At 36.3% G+C, this 21,109-nt stretch overlaps 4 protein-coding genes and 1 pseudogene across 4 annotated transcripts; 3 read left to right on the plus strand and 2 right to left on the minus strand.

The window, feature by feature from the left end:
* Positions 1-582: 582 nt before the first annotated feature.
* On the minus strand, positions 583-4,758 carry LOC103951713 (uncharacterized GPI-anchored protein At1g61900-like). Its single transcript, XM_009363193.3, has 8 exons — positions 4,407-4,758; positions 3,523-3,702; positions 2,823-3,431; positions 1,985-2,230; positions 1,848-1,859; positions 1,482-1,619; positions 1,282-1,326; positions 583-1,013 (listed from the first exon to the last, which is right to left on the minus strand). The coding sequence occupies exons 1-8, from the start codon at positions 4,450-4,452 to the stop codon at positions 943-945; spliced, it is 1,347 nt and encodes a 448-aa protein (XP_009361468.1). The 5' UTR covers positions 4,453-4,758; the 3' UTR covers positions 583-942.
* Positions 4,759-7,708: 2,950 nt separating this feature from the next.
* Positions 7,709-8,119, minus strand: LOC103937345. Its single transcript, XM_018645011.2, has one exon. It carries the CDS (start codon positions 8,117-8,119, stop codon positions 7,709-7,711), a length of 411 nt encoding a protein of 136 aa, XP_018500527.2.
* A 4,475-nt stretch (positions 8,120-12,594) lies between these two features.
* Positions 12,595-15,724, plus strand: LOC103937337. The gene is made up of 2 exons (XM_018648294.2): positions 12,595-12,904; positions 13,853-15,724. The coding sequence occupies exons 1-2, from the start codon at positions 12,656-12,658 to the stop codon at positions 15,392-15,394; spliced, it is 1,791 nt and encodes a 596-aa protein (XP_018503810.2). The 5' UTR covers positions 12,595-12,655; the 3' UTR covers positions 15,395-15,724.
* A 1,273-nt stretch (positions 15,725-16,997) lies between these two features.
* On the plus strand, positions 16,998-18,756 carry LOC125468066. Its single transcript, XM_048582836.1, has 4 exons — positions 16,998-17,950; positions 18,043-18,196; positions 18,291-18,359; positions 18,476-18,756. Exons 1-4 carry the CDS (start codon positions 17,803-17,805, stop codon positions 18,501-18,503), a joined length of 399 nt encoding a protein of 132 aa, XP_048438793.1. The 5' UTR covers positions 16,998-17,802; the 3' UTR covers positions 18,504-18,756.
* On the plus strand, positions 18,506-19,514 carry LOC103937338 (annotated as a pseudogene).
* The last annotated feature ends 1,595 nt before the right edge of the window (positions 19,515-21,109 follow it).

Here is a 21,109-nt window from a genome sequence, read left to right on the forward strand (position 1 = left end):
ACTTAAAACAGCTTATTTTCACAATTTTGGATGAAAAAAGCTCAAAACGTGAAGCAGCAAAAATGAGCTTATTTTCATAGAACAACAAAATCAGTTTTTTTTCAAAGCACAACAATACCAAACAAATCTCACAATGAACTAGCAATAATGTGGTTCATATTCGCTTTTGGCAAGAATCGAACCTAAGACAACTCACTTACAAGTAAAGAGGGAAACTGCTAGACCATAGTACTAAGTGACAAAAAGCACGAATCTTAATTCATCTGAATGTAACTAAAATCTTCTAGTCAATAGACTCGAAAAACTGGAAAGCCATGAGAAAGGCAAGCTTTCAAAATCAGTAGATTCATTTATCAATCTTATCTAAACCAGGCAAACTAGCAATACTCCCACATTACACATTTCCACATGACAGACGTGAGTTATACCAGTTGGCCAATGCAGTTATACTTGCTTACCCGAATTTGAACCGAATCGTTCAGAATCAACGAAGGCAAACACCTGTGCTGTCGGTGTCCATACTCCTCAAAGTACAGCAACAAATAAATTACTGTATCACTGGAAACCTACAACATGAGGAAATACATGCAAATCTTGTAACTAGATTAAATTTGGTAAATGAGTACAATATATGGTCGAGTTGTTCCATCACTTGTAAAAGAAGTAAGATTATACTTCGGCTGCCATCTAAGTTTACAATATAATTAACCACCATCGATTTCCTAATTTTTACAGAAATTTTATCACAGAAGCAAGCAAGAATCATCAATCAGTAGGATTGGAATCACAAACTTGAAGTCAGATTGCCGTAGAATCATAGTTTCTCTGCCCAGTCTTCACGACAATCTTATATCGATTAGATTGGGGTGACTTGTATAAAAGATGAACCAATCATGAATTTTCCTTCAAAGGACTGGCACGTTTTCCTCAAGGGAAACTTATTCACAGAAGCATCATAAGGACCATCCCGGAAGCAAGGAGTAGAGAAAGCATCACATCATCATGGTACAGACCTGGAGACCAAGAAAGCATATGTTTTAAGATTAAACTCACAGGCCAAAGAGGAGGAAGAAAAAAAAAGTCAATAAAAAACAATCCTAATTCAAGGCTCTAGGTAAACTCTGGTTTTCCATGTACATAATGCTCGAAGAGTTCTGCGACTAGTTTCCTAAGAATTTTCATAAGGATAAACAAACTTAGCATGCCTTACATACTGCACATGGGGACCGCTGATATAAACGAAATTATCACCAATGAAGATTAACGACTGAACCTACTCACCACTTTCAGCAGATGCTGCTGCAGGAAGAGCAGGAATCCTGACATCTGGAATTCGGAAGTCAGGCAGAAATCATGAGAGCACTACTAAAAGGAAAATACAGCCTTATGAAAAAGTAGTGCCGATTTGAATATGTAATGGGAATGCAAATGCAGGGTACTGCATTGAAATGAATAAACGCTAAGAACTTGCTTGCACATACTTCTACCGCACGAGGAAGCTGCCCCTTGAGAGGTGGGCCATGGAGCTGGAATGTTATCATTCAAATCACAAAGGAAGCTGACTCCTGAACTGTCAAATGTTGCATCGGAAGGCAGGCTCGGCAAAAGACATCCAGACACTATGATGCAAAAGCAAAACGAAAGACCAGTTTACAAGATTAGAAGAAGAAACGAGCAAAAAGCACTGGTATGAAATTATTGATAACTCAACCATCATTGGCAAAGTCAACATTAGTTATTCTGACAATAAATTCAAAAATGCAACCTTTTCTTTTGGATATGGTAATTTTTTTTTTCTTTGAGTATGCTATTATAATGGGTGATACAAACGAAAGTAAGTTTATTACCTTGATTTCCAACTGAGTTGTGCAAATCCATCCCCAAATGATTTTGACATGTATAAAGCACACAAAATCTGTATTAGCACCATGGTAGGCTGTTTATTGTTTGGTAAAGAAAATATAGGAACAGAGGAAGCACTAACCTTGAAGAGAGAAATCCTTGAGGCTTATACGACATAGGCTATACACATCTTCGATAATATTTGATTTTCTTAACTTCATTCCCAGTGATGCAGCACAATCCAAAGCTTGCAAGTTGGTTATGAGACTCTGCTTTTGCAAATGGGCCACATAGCTCTCCATGGCAGTACAACAAGCAGTCCGGTTACTTATCCCATTCCCACAACCCATTGCAACATGCTTCATGTCAGGGAAAACCAGGGGGCAAGCTGAAGTGAACACCAGACAAACATACACGATCAGATACTCCAATCGAAGATTGGCATCTCCAAGTAGAATCAAACAAATACAAGATGCAGAGCAGAAACATAAACTAGTATTCTTTCTCTCGTTCTATTTCTATTTCTCTCACACACAAAAATCACGTATAATAATCAACTTTCACAAGATGGGAGTAAGCCCCGAATATGATGAAGGCAGACAGCTAGAACTCCAATGATATCTCTTATATGACTGATCCATATCATAGAGAAGGCAATCCACCTATAGAAGTGCCAAGAAAATTCCTTTCAATACAGAAAGAAAGAGACTGATAAAATCATAAAAATAGAAGAGACAGTCTATAAGAAGATATATGTAATAATATATTTCCTTGACCACTGGCACTAGTTCATCGATACAGTTTTAGGAGACAACTCTAGAAACTTCTAGATAAATGTATGAATATCCCATCTTTAACCGGATAACATAATAACTATAATTTTCCATTTGTCTGTTTAGAAAAAATACGAACTAAAAGATAAAAGAAAAGTACAGAATTTGATGGAGGTCCTATGTAGCACCATGTTTTACTAAACTCACCCTTGTTAATCTTGCAACTAGAAAGTCCCCTTAGAACTTCCTTGGCGCGAGAAGGACTGAGTTTACTTGCCAGCCACCGGAGGACAATATTTTTGCAGTCATTGACTTTACTTAATCGATCAGGTAAGAGATCATGAGCACCATCTGTGCTCAAAAGATCAGAAACTTTCGATGCAATCCTTGTAGCAGCCTCTAATATGGCATTCTCACAAGTTTGAGCGCAACATTCTTTCACAGGGTCAATCTTCTCACAAGCGGCAAGCAACTTTGAAGTATCAACTGTATCCTCAAACTCATTAACATCAAAGACTGGGCAAGATGCATTAGTCAGATTTGATGAATGAACCGAGCATATTTGTGCAAGACTGTCATTTGCACCCTGGCCCACCAAAATCTGTTCAATATCTGATAGACAGTGTTTAGCAGTCGTTCCATTTAAAGCAAGAACATTGGTCTCTTTACTGGATTGACCAACGAGAATTGTGAGAGTGGCTTCCAACTGTGGACAACACATTACATTAGCCAGTAATGGTGCAAAAACGGACCAGCAATCAATTGAGGTCACACTCATCAAACTCTCAGCAACACTGAAGTTTAGTCTACAGAGTCCTGCAGGCAAAGTATGTAACTTGAGAACCAAATCACAGAATGCCAAGGGCAATTTAGTTTAACTGGAGCAAATGAGGAGGGAGGGCGGAACCTGATAATCTTGGGACGGTGGTATTAGTATATGGTGCCAATGGTGAAGGAGCAAGAAGGGGAAGAAAGGGCTGAGGAGTCGCTGTAGGAGAGATCATTGGTAACATAGAATCTTTTTGCTTAATCGACAAGACTGGATCTTTAAGATAATCTAACGTGCTGCAACAACATACATGGAGACCTATAAAACGAAAAGCAAAGAGCATTGGTAAGTAATAATAAAACCGAAAATCTACACAAATCACAATCACAAAAGTTTTAGATGCATAACTTCCTAATGAATTTTAGAGCAGTTCTAAAGCCATAGACAAACCAGTCCGGTGCCAAAGGCAACTAATGAATTTTAGTTATAAAGCATGTGACTCCATGAACACAAGTAGTGTCTCAATGAACTAATAATGTAGCAAAATATCAATGACGGTGAAATCTTAAATCCGCAGTTGTGCACTAATGTATGTCCTACAAAGTTGTATAAGGGCAAGTCTATACTTGCTCAAACAGCAATCAAAACCCTAACATAACCTGGGATATCATAATTCACTCTAAACAGTTACTAGAATCGGTGCTATGCCTTACAATAAGCACTAGATTCAAAGTTAAGAACAAGAACATGACTTCAATAATCCGATAACCAAATGCATCATATATTCTTTGCAAACTGAAATCAAGATCAATGATGTTTCACAAAATCTGAGGTGCACATCATACCAAAGATCATATTTTTTCGAATAAAAAAGCACAAATCTTTCACGAAACCCAGTTGCACCAATCCAACTTAAGCAATTATAACCATGACCCGGAAGGTAATACTCAATTTGTTTGCAAAATTAAACAAAACCCAGTAAAACAGAAAGAAAAAAAAAAAAAAAAAGGTTAGAAACTCACTTAGGAACAGGATAAAGATGTGGGCAGTGAGCCTCAGAAAAACCATTTCCTTCCTGCCTTCAATTTCCTTGCTCCCAAATAGTGAAACCAGAGAGAGAGAGAGAGTGAACTGCAGCGTTTTCAAGCTTCAGACTTGGAATTCAGAGAAGGGTTCTGCAAGTGAGGAAATGGAGGAGGAGACATTGTGGGAAGAGGAAGATGAGGTGAGAGATAGATAGAGAGGGAGGGGACAGGGGAGCGGAGGAAGAGGAGGAGGAGCCATGAAAGAGCTTGGAAGTGGGGTGGGGCCCACAGAAGCGGTAATGGCTGTCTTGAGTAGGCCCCACAGTGAACAGAATACTCGGATAGAAGAGCACTGGTGCATTTAACGCCATCCATTGCCTTTTTCGCCCTCCCCACCCCACAACTGGCAACTCCTACTTTCTACACCAGCTATTTCGCACGCCTGACACGTGTGAAAGTTCCTTGCGTCGTGGTGGTCGTTCGGGATAGTTAAAGCAGGAAAGAGATCATTTTCAGATCATTTTCATCAAGGTCACCAAATTAAGTGATTCGGAAATTTGAAATTTGATCTAACGACAAAATTTATTATAACTTTTAAAAAATGCCTCTGTTTTTAGTTGTTAGATCAAATTTCAAAAATCTAAATCATTTGATCCGATGATATTAGTAAAAGAGATTTGAAGATGATGTCTTTCCATTAAAGCGGCCATTGCTCTCAAATTTTCTGGTGCTCATTTGTGTAGGCAATGAAATTGAGAAGTTGTGGAACACTATTTTTTAACAATTTTTTTAATTAAAGATATTATGTTGGTGTGGTATAGATTTTATGTAAAATTTAATCGTTGATTTTTTAAATTATTTTCTCGTACCTTGAAAAAAGTAAAATTGTACGTTTTAATTTTTAAATTTTTTAACTTGAGAAGTGCTTAGAGATTCTCAAATGTATGATTTTTTATAGACTCTCTGTCATTTTAATTTTTCTGAACAATATTTTACAATGTTGGCACACGAATTGACGTTAAACTGTGAGGTAACAAAGAGAAATTATCAATCGTCGGATCGGATGAATTGACGAAGATCAACAGACAAAAATTATTAAAGGGTGTGTGAGAAGTAAAACGGGATGTGTAGATAACACACCCCTAGTTTTAAGGGAATACCCTTCACATTTCTCTTTTCACTTTGTACGATACTACTTTTCTTTTGATGAGATTGAAATTTCAGACAAAGTATTTTAATGAGGTCATTGTGCCCCTTATTTTCTTTTTCTTGAAACATACAAACATGATATTGCATAACTAGTATTTTGATTTTAAATGGTAAATAAGTGAGTTGGATTTTTAGAGTAAAGTTGAAGCTTGATATTGGGTCATTTCTAACTTTTATGATGGCTTATGATCCGTTATTGTTTTGTTTTGAAAAGCAAAGAAAATGATTAGCATGATTGATGTGAAGGAGAATCCTAACGATGTGGATTATGCCGTGGAAGTAGGGAATCCACACCTTGTCTCCAACTATAAGCAATACATGATTGAGATATATAAAAAAGGTGAAGCATCAACTTTCACTAGTTATGAAGAGGACTCCATTGAACAATATCCTTCCAAGTGACAATAGGAAGCTCATGGAATAAAGTTTCCAATATCCCTCCAATCAAAACATATTAGTTTTTTGTTATTTGGGAAATTTGCTGAATTTGTATGTGTCATAAGCTCAACCAAACAAACATAAAGTGAAAATTAGTCTAGCTAAAGTCCACGTGCAAAGTCTTCTCACTGCTATATGAGTGGTTCCCTGTCCGTCAACTTTTAATGCCGCGGGCTCTAGCTGTGTTTTTCAACTCCAATAGCTGTTCATCTTACTAGACTATGCCCTCATGTCCGATCTTCTTCTCCATTTTCTAACCATTGCTATCCGTCCATCCTCCACAATTCCGATCTCTCACTTCTTTGAACTCGTTTTTGGTTTTGGGCTTAAACTTGTTCGGGCTCTTTTTGTTTTGCTTTGAAGGTCCATTTTTTATTTGTCCCTTTGTTAAAAACAAACAAACATCAGGTGAAGGATTACTTAGGATCAAGCCCACAAAGATACTAGACTTGGACGGTTATAAAATTATATTTTGGCTAAATAGCCAAAATAGTCTATGAGATTTGCATAACACATTACTTTGATTCTTGAGATTGATAATCAATAGAAATGGTTCCTGAGATTGTCCACCATCCATCATTTTGGTCATTCCGTTAAAAACTCCGTTAAGTATTCCGGAGCTCTTGTCCGGAAGTTTGGGCAATTTTCAAAGCTTCATAACTCAATCATTTCTTAACCAAATTCGATCCATAATATATCAAAATGAAGATAGGAACGTGCAGAATAAGATTATACCTATTTGGAAGCCCAATGGTTGCCGAAGTTGGCTGGAAAATAGCCTCAAAGTTGACTGGTCCGCAGAAAAACTGGAAAACTCGCCGAAAACTGGGTAAATTTAAACTTTCATAATTTCTTCAATACTCAACGAAATTGTGTGATTCAAAAATAAAAATCATACTTCTCAACGAGAGGAAGAGAATGGTAACTATTGGGCTTCCAAGTAGGTATAATCTTATTCTACACTTTCCTATATTCATTTTGATATATTATAGGTCGAATTTGGTTAAAAAAATGATTCAGTTACCAAGGTTTAAAAATTGCTCAAACTTCAGGCTAAGAGCTCCAGGACACTTAACAGAGTTTTTAACGGAATGACCAAAATGATAGATGGTGGACAATCTCAGGGACCATTTCTATTGATTTTCAATCTCAGAGACCAAAATGATGTGTTATACAAATCTCAGAGATCATTTTGACTATTTAGCCTTATATTTTAGACTCTAAAATCAAGGGAAAACTTTAACACGTCATTTGATGACATCATTTGTAAGGTATTTTCGCAAACAATCGGGATTCTCTACATTTAGGCATCATACCCAGCCCTTCGCTTGTGCGAGTTTCCTTTCGAATGATGACGTGATCATGTCCTATTGAAGATTTTTTTTTCTTTCTAAATCATTAGGAACTTAAAAAATGAAAAAAGGTAAATAATAAAAGAAATATTTATCTTCACATATATATATATATATATATATGTATATGTACATAGACTACAAATGAAATTGTACATATAAACAAATTTGAATCTTTAGATATAAGAAAGGAAGAATTAAAAAAGAGTCATCACATTTAATTTCTGGCCTAAAATCTATGGTCTAAAGCTATTCCTCATGAAAACCATTGCATGGTGATATTGACGATGAACTAATTACTTAATTAACTTCCGGAATACTTTGGAGAACAGGCCTCCAGGGCCGTTGACGGTCCATCTCATCACGACCATCATAGTACTGATCATGACCATCACGGCCGTTGATCATGACCCAAGTTAATAGCTGTTCCACAGACGAAAGACCCTGCATGTTTCCTCCTCCTTTTACCAACTCCTCCAGCTCTTTCTTACTAATCTTGATCTTCACTTGATCTCCTCCAATACTACTAGTACTAGTAGAAAATGAAGATGTTGAAGCTCCAGATGATGAATATGATCTTATCTCACCAAGAAGCCTATGCTTTTCTGGGTTGTGTGCACTTTTATCATCAGGCTGAAGCTGAGAAACGTCAATCCAGTTGTCGTCTCCGGCCCATACCATCGCGGAATCGCGCCTCAAACAGTTTCCCATTCCTGCTATACGTAGCTTATTTTGTCGACGGAGCTTAAGAATTAAGGGTTCTTGAGAAATAAGCCCTTGTAACTCTGTGTTTACTTCTAATAGGTATTATTTCTAACCACACAAATGAAAGTGAGTTGAAAGAAGGGAGAGTTTAACGATGGGGGAAGTATGTGTTATATATAGGAGCCCTAGCAGAGCTGCAGAGTTGTGAAAGGTGCGTGGGATGGGATTGGGTCAGGTGACACCTTGACAATATTATTGTTATAATATTACATTTGCAGCCTCGAGGAAACTGCATGCACGAACACTATTATATTCAAGGGTGATTTTTAGTTGGTTCGTCTCTTTTTCTGACCCCGTGTAGAACATGTTAGGAGAGTCAGCGGCTCGATCGGCTTAATTTAGAAGCTCTATTTACAAGTTGAAGTAATTTTAATCTACCTAGAACACAGTCCTATATACTAATAGCTAGAATTATATATAAATAGGTTGATTTGTTTTTCACTAGTATATACTCAAAAAGTGAAATATAGTAACTTTAGATTGTTCACTTTTATTATTATATGTGACTAGTGTACCATGTGGCTTCTTGTCTCAATACTTACAAAAATTTCTCTCTAAATTGGCTATCAATTAGTGTGACTTGTCAAGATGTTAGACATACGCAAACCAAAAACTCATTATTAATTACGCTCATGCTCTACTTGCATATTATCTAAAATATGTATGGAGTTTTATTGCAAAAATTTTAGTGAAATTGTGATGCTAGCTGTTCATTATATATTGCACCTTAATTTTGTCAATTTCACTCTTTACATTATTTTAGCATCTTATCCATTCCTCTTTGTTCTTGCTATCAGATTGAAAAAAAAAAATAAACAAAATAATAAATATAATTAAAAAAAAAGGGGGTAAAAAGAAAGAAAATGATGACATAGAATTCCTTGACTTCGGAATTTCATTAAAGTAATCAATTTGTATATTTGGAACAACATCTTCACCAATTCTATGTTTTGGTCCAAATTCACCAATTCTATTTTGTTGGTTCAATTGGACAACATCTTCACCAATTTGTATATTTGGAACAACATCTTCACCAATTATATCATATATATCTTCATATTTTCTTCTTCTTAACTATATGCTAAGCTAACAGAACTTCACATTTTTCTCACTTAACCAGTTTAACCATATATCTTCAGATCTCTACCTTTCAATGCTTGGTATCTTGTTCTACTTATGGTGTTTTTGCTAGGGAGGAACGGAACGGGTGAAAATGGAATAGCACGCCGTTTAATGAATTCAAGCGTTTAGTTGGATAAGAATCAATACAACAGTAGGACTCACCCCAATTCAGGAATCAAACTTCTGAAATTGACGGAGTAAGATTATTTATATTATGGTTGTATTTGAATCCCGGTTAGTCGTGGTCACCTGGAATCCAACTTTTGTTCCAATACTGCCCTCCTATCTTTCTTTACATGGCAGTGTTTGTATAATGTTAATTAAGTCACGAGACTCGTGACTCATAGAATTGTTACGGGTCATTAACTATACACTATATCTACTAACATATTATCCTATGCTAGCTTGTCCGTCAATTTTCGGTGTTGTTTTGGTCAAGATGTCATGTAATTTCTTGCTCTACTTATCTTTGCACTCAAGTCTTAATCAAACCACCTGCACCGATTTTTCTTTCCTTTTCCTGCTCGCCATGTGTTTATAGGAGATTATGTAGTAGTTAATTTTCCCTCCAACCGCTTGTTGGTCTTGTGGTTGGTAGTTGAACCTACGCAGGGCAATTCAAAGGAAGGATCGTACATTACAATTTGGACCAATAAGAAGGCGCCAGTTAGCCATCGAGTTGTCGTACTTTCAGTGAATTCAAATTTATTTATGTGATCATCTCGATGAAGATTGAACTTTTTCCAGTATATATGATCTCAGACAGAATGGGAAACAATTAAAGGTTTTAATGCTGAAGCTGAAAGCTAGAAAGTTAATTTATATATGTGCCGACAACAACCAAAATATGAGCGGCAGCCAACTCTCATTAAAATGGGTGCATGCATGCAGTTGTATAACAATACCATTCTGACTCTGCATTTAGATGTTGTGAATTTACTTGAGGATCTCGAGTTTCTGCATTTAAAAATTGTGTGTTTACCTGTATTTTATAGAATCTTAACCATCTTATCAATCTAATGACTTAAAGAAAGCCACAAGTCATTGGATTGCTTGTATGGTTAAGATTCTTGTAATGCGAATAAATGCACAACTTCTAAATGCAGAGACTCAAGATTCAAAACAATAAGGTGGATCAAAATGAATAGATATCAATAAACAAAAGCTAATTATATATAAGTAGTTTTTAATTATTAGAAGCCTTCCAGTAGATATGTAACTAGGCAAGTAGTACTAATGTTGAATATTAGAGGGTTTGTAACCAACTCTCTTGAGCGTTTGTAACCAACTCTCCCTCTAATATTCAAGTGTTATTGTCTCCCTTTCTTGTGTTTTATTCCAATTAAAACACCTTATCAGTCTAATATTGTATAAGTCCAATTGGTTGTCACAACATATACAAAATCATGGTTTTATTATAACTCACCTTAATAAGAAAATCTTACAATATGTACATGAAATTAGTAGCCTCAGCTACCCATGTAAATTACCTAACAGTACCCTAAAGTTTAAAGCAAAGATTGATAACCACCTTTTTTATGTTTTGATGATTAATAGTAATGGCAGCACTCTTATTAGGTGTTTTCACATTAAAGTTGAATATATATTTGGTATTCACATATACTATTATCATCAGCATGCGCAACGGCAAACTGTATTTGTCTATCAACACATAATTAAATGAAATTATTTTTTTTCATGGACTGCAAGCAGTATTTCCAGTTATATATATATCACCTTAATTCTAAACTTCCGGGAGCTTCTAATCCATGAAGACAGGATGATGGGAAGTAAATGCTCTTTTAAAGCTATATGAAGCTGGCAAGAGATGACCAAAACCCTAATATTTGATTTTATTAGGGTTTGTTCGATCTAACAAAACCTTGCATTAGTAGTCTAACAAAACCTTGCATTAGTAGTCTAACAACGATAATCCCTTAACCTAATCCTTGCATTAGGGTTTTTTTTAAGGTTATTAAACCCTAATTAAAACCCTTCTTCTTGTTCTTCTTCTTTGTCTCTCTTTATAAATAGTTAACAACTTTAATTAGGGAAATGCATTTAAATTTCCATCGCTGGTGCTGCATGCAGCACACGGTTATATTGTTTTTTGGGTTACACTCACATTTATTCTTTTGTCTCGGATGATGAATAATTAAATCTCACATATAAATGTATCTCAAGATTTGCTGCAGACATGCATTTTCTGCAAAGATGCATGCAGGAGATTATGGTCTACCTGTTGCTTTCAAACAATCCGTATACATAGTTAATAATTAGTACTCACTATGAGCTCGCTGTTATCTGCCTTTTTTTATTTGAAGATTTTGAAATATCTACCTCGAAGCCATAGACCCTCCTTCATTGGTTTGAATTCTAAAAGCTTTAACATTGGACTAAACATGTTCAAACTTTGGCTCCGTTTCATAGCTTGGTTAACTATTAAGAAAAGTCCCAAGTTCATATCCCTTTTCATCGTACTGAAATGTTGCGGCTAGAATGTTAATGTTAGAATGAAATTTCTTTCATGTTTTTTGACCCAATACCAGTTAAATTCTCATACCCAACAAAGAAATGACATTCTTATTGATTGGAATTGCTTGGTATTTCTTTGGTACAAAACTACAATTAAAACTCAGGCTTCTGAGAGTCGACAGGCTTTAGTCGAAGTCGAGAGACTTTCTCCTATGAATTTAAGTTCAAATTGCTTCTTTAAAGTAAAATTTTGCTTGGATTGTGAAATAAGAAATAGTAACGATGTGTTATAAGCCATAAATACAAACAAACAGAATACAATACAATGAGAAATGAGAAATATTAATGTCACACTTGTAAGTGTATTAACAAAAACAAACAAACACAATACAATGAAAATAAAATTAATAATAATACAAAATGTGATGTTACTCCAAATAGACCAAAATGATTGGTGATGTATTATTAGCATTATCATTTAAATTAAACGAAGACAGAAAATAAGAAAGAGTTTAAATCTGTAACGCAACAACACGAAGATAAAAGTTAAGAGATGTGCTATCCACACACCTTATTTTACTTCTCACACACCTCTTGATAATTTTTGTCCGTTGATATTTTTCAATTCATCAGATTCGACGGTCAAAAATTAAAAAAAAATGTATAAAAAGTAAAATAGGTTAGATGGATATCACACCCCAAATTAAATGTACGCTTGGGAAATTTGACATATTTACTTTTATTTTTGTTTAATTGGTAAACAACAGTAAACACAGACACGTAGACATCAATCATGAACATCAGTATAAAAAGCATTAGACCACTCCACTACAAAAAGTACAAGAAACAACAAAACACTCGGGCATTATTATATACGAGCACCGAATGAACCAGTCAGGCGGTGCCCATTGTCGTGGCCGGAAAGCTTTGACTTACCGGCACCGGAATTACGAACCTCCGCAGAGTCCATTTATTCACTGGAAGTTTGACAACGAAAAAACCACTGGCGTCGTCCGGGCCTCGGCTCGGAAGCTCGCCGCGGGGCTGTGGCAATTACGCTTTAGCGAAATCTCATGGGATCAGAAGATCAAATTCGATGCTTGCCCTTCTGATCCTTCTCCTCCTCAGCCTCAGGTGATTCTGATTTATTTTCTTGTCTTTTTTGTTTTGTCAAAAAATTATTTTTTGAGTATTTGGTAGTGTGGTGACTGTTATATGTATTTTGTAATGTAGAGTTGTATATGAAATGGTTATTAATTGTACGTAGCATTGTTTTCTGAACTTTGGCTGATGTTTAGACTAGGTCAATGAATTAAAAATCCCTTAATGCTATTATTAACTAAAGGCTAGTTTTATTTCTCGCCACTTGTTAGTGAAAAAGTCTGTGTTTTTACTTGTATTATGAGTTTGATAACTAATGTTTCGTGTATTGCATGGTTTAACCTAAATACTCAGTAGAATATCGTTATATCAAAATAAAAACCCATAAGTCCTTGCTCAAGGTATATAAACAATGTGGAGCATTAGTCCTAGCTAGAGATTGTTTCCGTTTATATTTTTAGGTTAGGCATTCTTTTGTTGTTTTTAGGTACTTAAGAAAATGACTACACTTAAATCCTTTTTTTTTTTTTTTTTTTTAAGCTAAGGGTTACACTTTGAAGAAATTCAATAATGTTTTGAAATTATAGGTTAAAGAATTGATCTTTGAAGTTGGACTCATGAGTTCTTGTTACCATGTCATGAAAATACAAAAAATCACGGTGCCGAAACGAAGCATGAGCTACAAAGCTCTCAATTAGGTTCAAAAAACTAAGTTATGTATCAAATGTTATCTGTCCTTTCTCACTCAATGGTTTATGCCTTGAATTGATTATAGTCCTTCGTACTAGACTGAATTCATAGGGTAAGGATTGATCTTTTCTCAACTTTACGCTACTCGTCTGAATTATGCAAAAGCTAAATATTTGAATATACCCTTCAAATTTAAGCTAGAACTTACCAAGATATAAAAATTATTTCAAAATTCAATGCCTCAAATTTAAGCTTCTAACAGTTATGTATCATTTTCTTTTGATTTTCTAGGTTGAATCGTCTTTGGCATATACCAAATGTGCATCGGAGAAGGCAACAAAGTGGGATCATGGCTGCTCAGGAGAATCTGATGACATCTATCAGTTTTACAGCCATATGAAACTTCTCGAAGATTGTCAAGTTACTACTCGTTCTATGGCACCGACTTTGAATGCAGAACTAGCAGAGGCTAGATTATGCATTCGTGAGCTTCAAGCTAAGCGACAGTCATTTAAGATGAAGGTCAAACACATTTTGAGGAAGCTTGAAGAGGAAAGAATCTCTTGGCAAACCAGAGCTCACTGGAACAATCATGCTATTAAAGACCTGAGGGAAGAATTAGGAAGGGAAAGGAAACATCGTCAGCAGATGGAAAATGTTAACACCAATCTGGTAGATCAGTTAGCTGGTGTCAAAGTGTCTGCAGAGCAGTTATTGAAAAAATACGAGGAAGAGAAGAAAAACAGAAAATTCATGGAAGAAGTTTCTGGTGAACTAGCTGCACAAATTGGAGAAGACAAGGCCGAAGCCAAGGCATTGAAGAGAGAATCGATTAGAATTCTTGAAGAAGCTGAGGAAGAGAGGAAAACGTTTCATCTAGCAGCGGTTTGGCGTGAAGAGCGGGTCCAGATGAAGCTGATCGATGCAAAACTAGCTCTTGAAGATAAATATTGTCAGCTGAACAAGCTGATAACAGATGTCGAAACTTTCTTAAGGTCAAAGTTTGGAACCCTGGATATGGCGGAGTTGAGAAAAGCTGAGTTGATCCTACAGGAAGTTAAGTCATTGAATGTTGACACTGAGGAATTTTCTTACCTTCCTCCAAACTCAGATGAAATATACTCGCATTGCAAAGATCTCCAACAATTTGAAGGAAATGATAGGGAGATTGAACCATGCGTTTGTCGCAGTCCATCTAGCCATAATTCCACTGTCCATCCCATGAATCCGGAGGATAATGGGTTCAACAAAACTTATTTTCCAATGCAGTTGAATTGCTTTAGTGATTATGACAGTTGTTATGGAAATGCGGGTTTGGATAACATGAGTCGTGCCGAGGATCATCATGAGGGTTCTTGTGATTCATTGTTAGCACGCAATACCTCCGTTAACAAAGTTGGCCAGGCCAAAAATGTATCGAGGAGAAGTGAACATAACACCAATGTTGGTCAATATTCTCCAGATAGGGAAATCAGTGAGGTGTGCTCACCATCGGAGAAGCAATCAAAGAAAAAGGCATCTCCTACATCTATGATATCATGTCCAAGCAATGGTGAGTTTCATAAGATAGTTTTGGATGAGGGTGAAAGGAGGCTTTCGAATGGGATTACTTCACGTCAGGGAACAAAGGCATATCGAGGTTTGTTTCAACAACGAATTGAACAATGGATCCCAACAGACATAGCGAATCCACACATAACTCGAGGAAAGAGAGGGTCCATTGAATGGCCGCGAACCGTCCAAAGGAATTGTTCAAAGGCCAAGCTTTTGGAAGCAAAAATAGAAAGCCAGAAATCTCAGTTGCGCCATATTCTTAAACAGAAGATTAAGTGAATTCGGTGTTCGGTGCTCGAAATTTTGTTCAAGTTCCATTCGAACTATGTGGCTGATGCACTGCATATTCCTCCACTTTAAGGTACTGCACATCATCTGCCATGCCATATATCTTTTGAGTAGCAGAGTGAGTGTTGGGGGAATCTCTAAACTTTAAACAGCCAAAATACCTGCTTTTGGAACCCATAGATCGAAATACTAATGAAAGTATGTAGCTTATAGAACAGTACACAACTTGTTTTCCTTTCATCACAATGAATGTATGTTATTTTTGCCAAAAATGCAAGAGAAGAATGTATTTAAGCTCATCAATCATTTATATTATCTAAATGGTTCAAATCTTCTTCTCCGTAGTTTAGAGTCTTTAGACGAATGTCTCAAGACTGTAACAACTTTCTTTTTTTCATACATACCCACCCACAAACCAACCTTCAAGGCCACTTCAGATTTGGACCATTTATTACACCTTTTTGAAGATCAATTGAAACAAAGCTAGTTTATAGTCTTCGAATTAGAATCTCAACCAAAGAACCACATTGTTGAGTGCCAATTCCCATTCGCCCATCCTTATTCCCTCTAACGACTCGAATTGTCACTTGTTCGTGTCACTCACGGAGCGTGTAGCACCATGTTGGTAAAAGAACATTTACCTTTTTTGCTAAAAAAAAAGAGGAACATTCACCTCTATATCCAAGGTTTAAGTCCTTGTATCAAAAGAAAAGAAAAACAAGTCAAACAGTTACATTGAAAATAAAGTGGGCCGAATTTATTACAATAGCAAAGCCCAATAGAAGTGGGCTGAGTAGTAATAAGTGCATTTGCTTAATGGGTCACTGATAACTTAAACGCTATTGTTTATGAATAAAAATGGGAAGTGTTATTGACACTTCAAAAATCTCATTCTACACTCCTCACAAGTGTATTATTCTTTCTAAGTATAGAAAGTTTGGAGTATAAAATAAGAATTTTGGAGTGCCAATAATAATTCCCATAAAAATTGACATATAATTAGAAAGATTTTTTTTTTTTTTAATAAACAATATTATCTACACTAAAGGGGTTGGAGAGTGACTATAATAATGTGGTTTAAATTCGTCTTTGGAAAAAAATTGAACTTAAGACCTCTCACTTACAAGTGAAGATAAGCATCGTAATTAAACTGCTACTTAGTACTATGGTTTAATGGTATTCCTCTTCACTTGTAACTGAGAGGTCTTAGGTTTGATTCTTGCCAAGGGCAAATTTGAACCAAATTATTGCTAGCCCATTATGAGGCTAAGCCTACCGTTTGTTGAAAAAAAAAAAAAAAAAAAAAAGCGTCGTATTTAAACTTAGAACCTAAAGAGCATGGGTGTATGCCTATATATTTTGGTCTGTTTTTCATATTCGGTGGTTCGGATCAGGAATATAAATACGGAAGATTGATTGCAACTTCTTCAGTCACCAGAACCATAATTTTCGACTCTTTTGCTCTTGATCTGTGTTACTTTTTTGCCCTAGAACGACGCTTTTCTTGCCATAAATAGTATATATATATATATATATATATATATATATATACTTATGTCGCGTTGCTTCATTGTTTGAAAATTTGCAGACATGACAGGAGTAGTCCATAGGAAGATTGAGTATCCTGATCCTGGTTTGCAGACATGGTCCATTGAGGTGTTAGACCCTTGGAATAATAGTTCGTACAAGAGGGCGTTGAATTTAGCTGAATCGTATACGTTTACGTCCTACACCTGCTGTATGTACACTCGTTCTAATTTGAACACCCCTCCCCTCCTCATGCATGTTATTGTGGGAAGGCCGCGGTTGACGATAATTCTGATAGGGGCAAATTATTCCGGTTGACAAGGTTAGTTTCCAATTCCCCTCGTGATTTTATTATCTTGGTTTGTAATGCCTCAGTGGGATAAAGATTTTTTTGTTTTGTTTTCATCTATGCCTTTGCTACTTGCTCAGGCAGTTTGTGGAGGAACTCAAACCGCGTACTTTAAATGTTTGGAAATTGAGGCAAGCGCATCCACATCTTATTCCAGTTAGAGTTCTCCTGCATCAAACATGTTTATCCCCTCCTATGTATTCAGTCTGGTGTAGGTAATTACCATATTACAATTTGAGCCTCAATGCAGGTGAGTGCGGAGACGGATGCAAGGAGAGACGTTCCTGGCTTTAGAGACAAGTAGTTAGTTCCCTTATTTTCTTGGTTGTGTATTGCTACAACGGAATAGGACTTGTCCCCTTCTTGGCATAGGATTTATCCAAGCATATTGCGACAATAGCTACTAATTTTCACGCTCCATATTTTTACGTAAGATTAGCATACAGAAAGGAAAACAAACTTGTTACTACAAAGGCGAACTCATTTGTGTCCATAACTTTCTCTCAAGTGAAGGGGTTCTCAAATGGATTTTATCACCTATCCTTTGCTTTTGAATGCAGATACCATGCCTCATGGAGCATTTGTCAAGCTTATTCTGCTTCATCTCGACGTTATAGGAATCACCGATCCTGTCTTTATGTATTCCAAGAACACCGCTAAACCTCCCAATGGTGAGCAAAGCTGCATTTCTTTTTTTTCAACAAAATATCTTATTCCCAAATTAGTTGTGGTTGTAATAACTCTAATTCTTGCATTGTTACAGAGACCTTGATGTCTGCAACTGACGAGGATGAGGAAAATAAGGTTGAAGATGGATTTCTTCACTTGATATACACTAATGAAGAGGAAGGAGTACCAATTCCAGCGAAGAAAGCTGCCGCAAGGCACAAAAGTCCTTGCAGATTCAAGAGGAGGAAGTTAGTTGTCGATTACATTGATTTAGTTATCTTAATTTGTTTGCTGCAAGGGAAAAAAAAAAAAAAAATCGTCCCCCTCCATTTGTGCTTGTAGGAAAATCGGAATGATTCAGCTTTCAATTCCCATTGGTCTGTTAGACTCCTGGAACCATGATCAATACAGGTAATTAGTTTCCCATTCCATTGTGCTTTATTTATCTTGATTTGTATTGCTACAGTAAAATAGCATTGCTGTTTTTTCATCTATTCGTTTGATTTATGCTCAGTGGTTGTTTGTAGGCGGACAGACCACCTAGACGTAGTTTAGATGCTTGGAAATTGAGGGAGAAGCAACCTGACCATATACCAGTAAGTGTTTCACTGCATTAAATTTGCATATTTCCTCCTATGTTTGGTGGAGGCAATACCGTGCTCTATTTTGAGCTTCCAGTGCAGGTGAGCGTGGAGAAGGACGCAAGTAGTGACATTCCTGGCATTGACATGAAGAAGTTAGCTTCCGATTCGATTACGCTTTGGGTATCTTGATTTGTATTGCAAGAATGGAATAGGATTTGACCCCCTTATTTAGGTACGTATGCTTTTGTATATCATGTGTTACAAATTTTCCTTCAGAAAAAAATAGGGAAGAGAATAAGTAAGATGTATAGCTTGTCTAGGATGAAGGTGGTCTCACATGGTTTTGTCGCCTGGCCTTCGTTTTTTACTGCAGATACAATGTCCATCGTGATATGCGGCTGAGAGAATTTGTTGATTTTAGAATATCGGTTGAGGATTGGGTATGAATCTCCATGGAAAAAGCCTATGTTCGTCTACTTCAAGTACACCGAGCCTCCCATTGGTGAGCATAGCTGCAACACATTTTTGTTTTAGTCCGGCAGTAATAACATCCGTCTTTTTCCCAAGTTAGGTGCGGATGTAAATAACCCTAACTGTTGAATGTTGTTACACAGATACTACCTTGATGTCTGCAGTTGATGAGAAAAACAGGGACGAAGACGGGTTTGTTCACATCACCTACAGTGGAAAGAGAAAGGAGGCTGGACCCACTGAAGAGCTCTGGGTCGGTGATCTGATCTGAGCTGCTTAGATATTTTTAAGATATTTAAAACTGGTCTTTGAGAGATCAATGGCACTGCATTCGACTTTAATGTTTGGAGTTGGAAATGTTTGATTAATTGTTTTTGGCAGTTGGTTTGTGTCTAATTCTGGATTTGTATTCTTTCTAATTTAGCTTTCCAAACCGTTCTTCCCGACGTGGCGGGATGTAATTGTAGGAGTTTGAGATCCTCGTGTCTCACATTGGTCAATAATATTTTTTTACTAGCCCTTATATAGGCTTATTCATTTTTCTTAGCAATTAGAACTTGAACCATTTGAAAATGGATTGAAGGCTTGGGCCTTATAGTTGTATGGATTAGGCTTGATGATTATACTATAATATTAATATTAATTAATCAGGACAAGGGCCAAGGAATTAAAATTAATCTGATCAATTAGTTTTAATTTCGAATTAAGTTTTTAATTAAATTAATTAAAAACGTTTTGATTAATAGACACAACTCTTTGGAAAGAGGTGTATCTCTTTGGAAAGAGTTGTATAGCTTCAGATACATCCAAAAGGTGTTTGAAGAGGTATGAAAGAGCATATATAACTAGAGTCCTCAGTTCGATCAGAAATCATCTTTTTTCTTCCCCCTTGTCTTCTGTACAAAATTTCCAGAGAGTAAACACACAAAGCAATTCGCTAGAGTTCTATAATCCAGTGCGGGTTGTAGAATTAGGTAGTTGTATCCTAGTCGAGCAGACGTTGTAGAACCACAAGCACACGAGTGGGACAGAAATACTGTTCAAAGGACATAGCGATTGCGCTAGCCTCTACCTTCAATCATTCAAGTTAGTATCATTTTAATTTTTTGTTACTATAACATAATTGCATTCTGTATTACAAGTATTTTTTAATAATAAAGTATAAGTATTTCGGTTCTGTATTTCTGTTATTTTATTATTTCTAAATTGTTCTCTAACAACAGTAATTTCATATAAAAACCTCATTTTCTCTCAGTCAGTCAGTCATCTTGTTGCATTAGCCGTTGCAGATGCTTGGTGAATGCTCATTTAAACATGTCCTATTAAAGAAGGGCAGCCACGAAGCACTTTTTTAAAGGTTGCCCAGATGCTATCTTCTATATCTATAGGGGAGGACTGCAGTCCGGCTGGCCTTGTCACAAAATCAATCTGTTTGCGCATCAATTCTTCGAGCTGGGATCGCAGCTTGTCGTCCCTCAGTTGTTTTTCTTGTCTCGAGAAATTTTTTTCAGACTGTATATTCCCTTGTTCAATTTGGTTTTACGTAGCTTTATGCTTCTAGACTAAAAATATGTTGGTTATAAATCGATTTCATATGTTGAAACAGTAGGGTTTATATTGGCGATGGTGAGTAGTTACATAAAGATGAAATGCACTTTCTAGTTTTTCTTTACTTTTAAGATTCTACAATGTAGTTGATGACTAAATTTCAGGGTCTTGGCTCTTTCTAAATACCTAAGGTGTGTTAGAGAGTATGTAACACCAATAGCCAAACCTTGTGAGTTGTTTTGACTCGCCAAATCCTTCAACTTCCTCTCGCTTGTTTATCATTTTGTAAACCACTTTCTAAATAGGAAAATGTTACTAAATTAAGAGAATAAGCCCTGACAAATGTAATCAGCCTGCTAATATAAAATTAAGGTCAAACAACTTGCTAAAAACACAGATTAAGAATTACAGATGATGATCATAAACAACATGAGCAAGGCAGGTTTGGTTCGTCCTCTGATGTTTGACATTTCTGGATCGAAAGAAGACTATGATCGATGCCCGCGAACGTTCGATCAATCATTCGTTTTGGACGAACAAGACCTGTGGTCCTGCAGT

The sequence above is a fragment of a genome, unplaced genomic scaffold (assembly GCF_019419815.1).
Source record: "Pyrus x bretschneideri cultivar Hongxiangsu unplaced genomic scaffold, Pyrus_bretschneideri_v1 Contig19, whole genome shotgun sequence".
Classification (NCBI taxonomy): domain Eukaryota; kingdom Viridiplantae; phylum Streptophyta; class Magnoliopsida; order Rosales; family Rosaceae; genus Pyrus; species Pyrus x bretschneideri.

Bases quoted from the DNA above. Each gene is read 5' to 3' on its own strand.
- LOC125468066 (XM_048582836.1), top strand. From the start codon at position 17,803: ATGGATTTTATCACCTATCCTTTGCTTTTGAATGCAGATACCATGCCT. The intron at 18,197-18,290 runs GTTAGTTGTCGA...TTGTGCTTGTAG, and splicing joins TGCAGATTCAAGAGGAGGAA to GAAAATCGGAATGATTCAGC. The intron at 18,360-18,475 runs GTAATTAGTTTC...GGTTGTTTGTAG, and splicing joins TGGAACCATGATCAATACAG to GCGGACAGACCACCTAGACG.
- LOC103937337 (XM_018648294.2), top strand. From the start codon at position 12,656: ATGAACCAGTCAGGCGGTGCCCATTGTCGTGGCCGGAAAGCTTTGACT. The intron at 12,905-13,852 runs GTGATTCTGATT...TTGATTTTCTAG, and splicing joins CTTCTCCTCCTCAGCCTCAG to GTTGAATCGTCTTTGGCATA.
- LOC103937345 (XM_018645011.2), bottom strand. From the start codon at position 8,119: ATGGGAAACTGTTTGAGGCGCGATTCCGCGATGGTATGGGCCGGAGAC.
- LOC103951713 (XM_009363193.3), bottom strand. From the start codon at position 4,452: ATGGTTTTTCTGAGGCTCACTGCCCACATCTTTATCCTGTTCCTAA. The intron at 3,703-4,406 runs GTGAGTTTCTAA...TTCGTTTTATAG, and splicing joins CATCTTTATCCTGTTCCTAA to GTCTCCATGTATGTTGTTGC. The intron at 1,014-1,281 runs GTGAGTAGGTTC...CTTGGTCTCCAG, and splicing joins AGCAGCATCTGCTGAAAGTG to GTCTGTACCATGATGATGTG.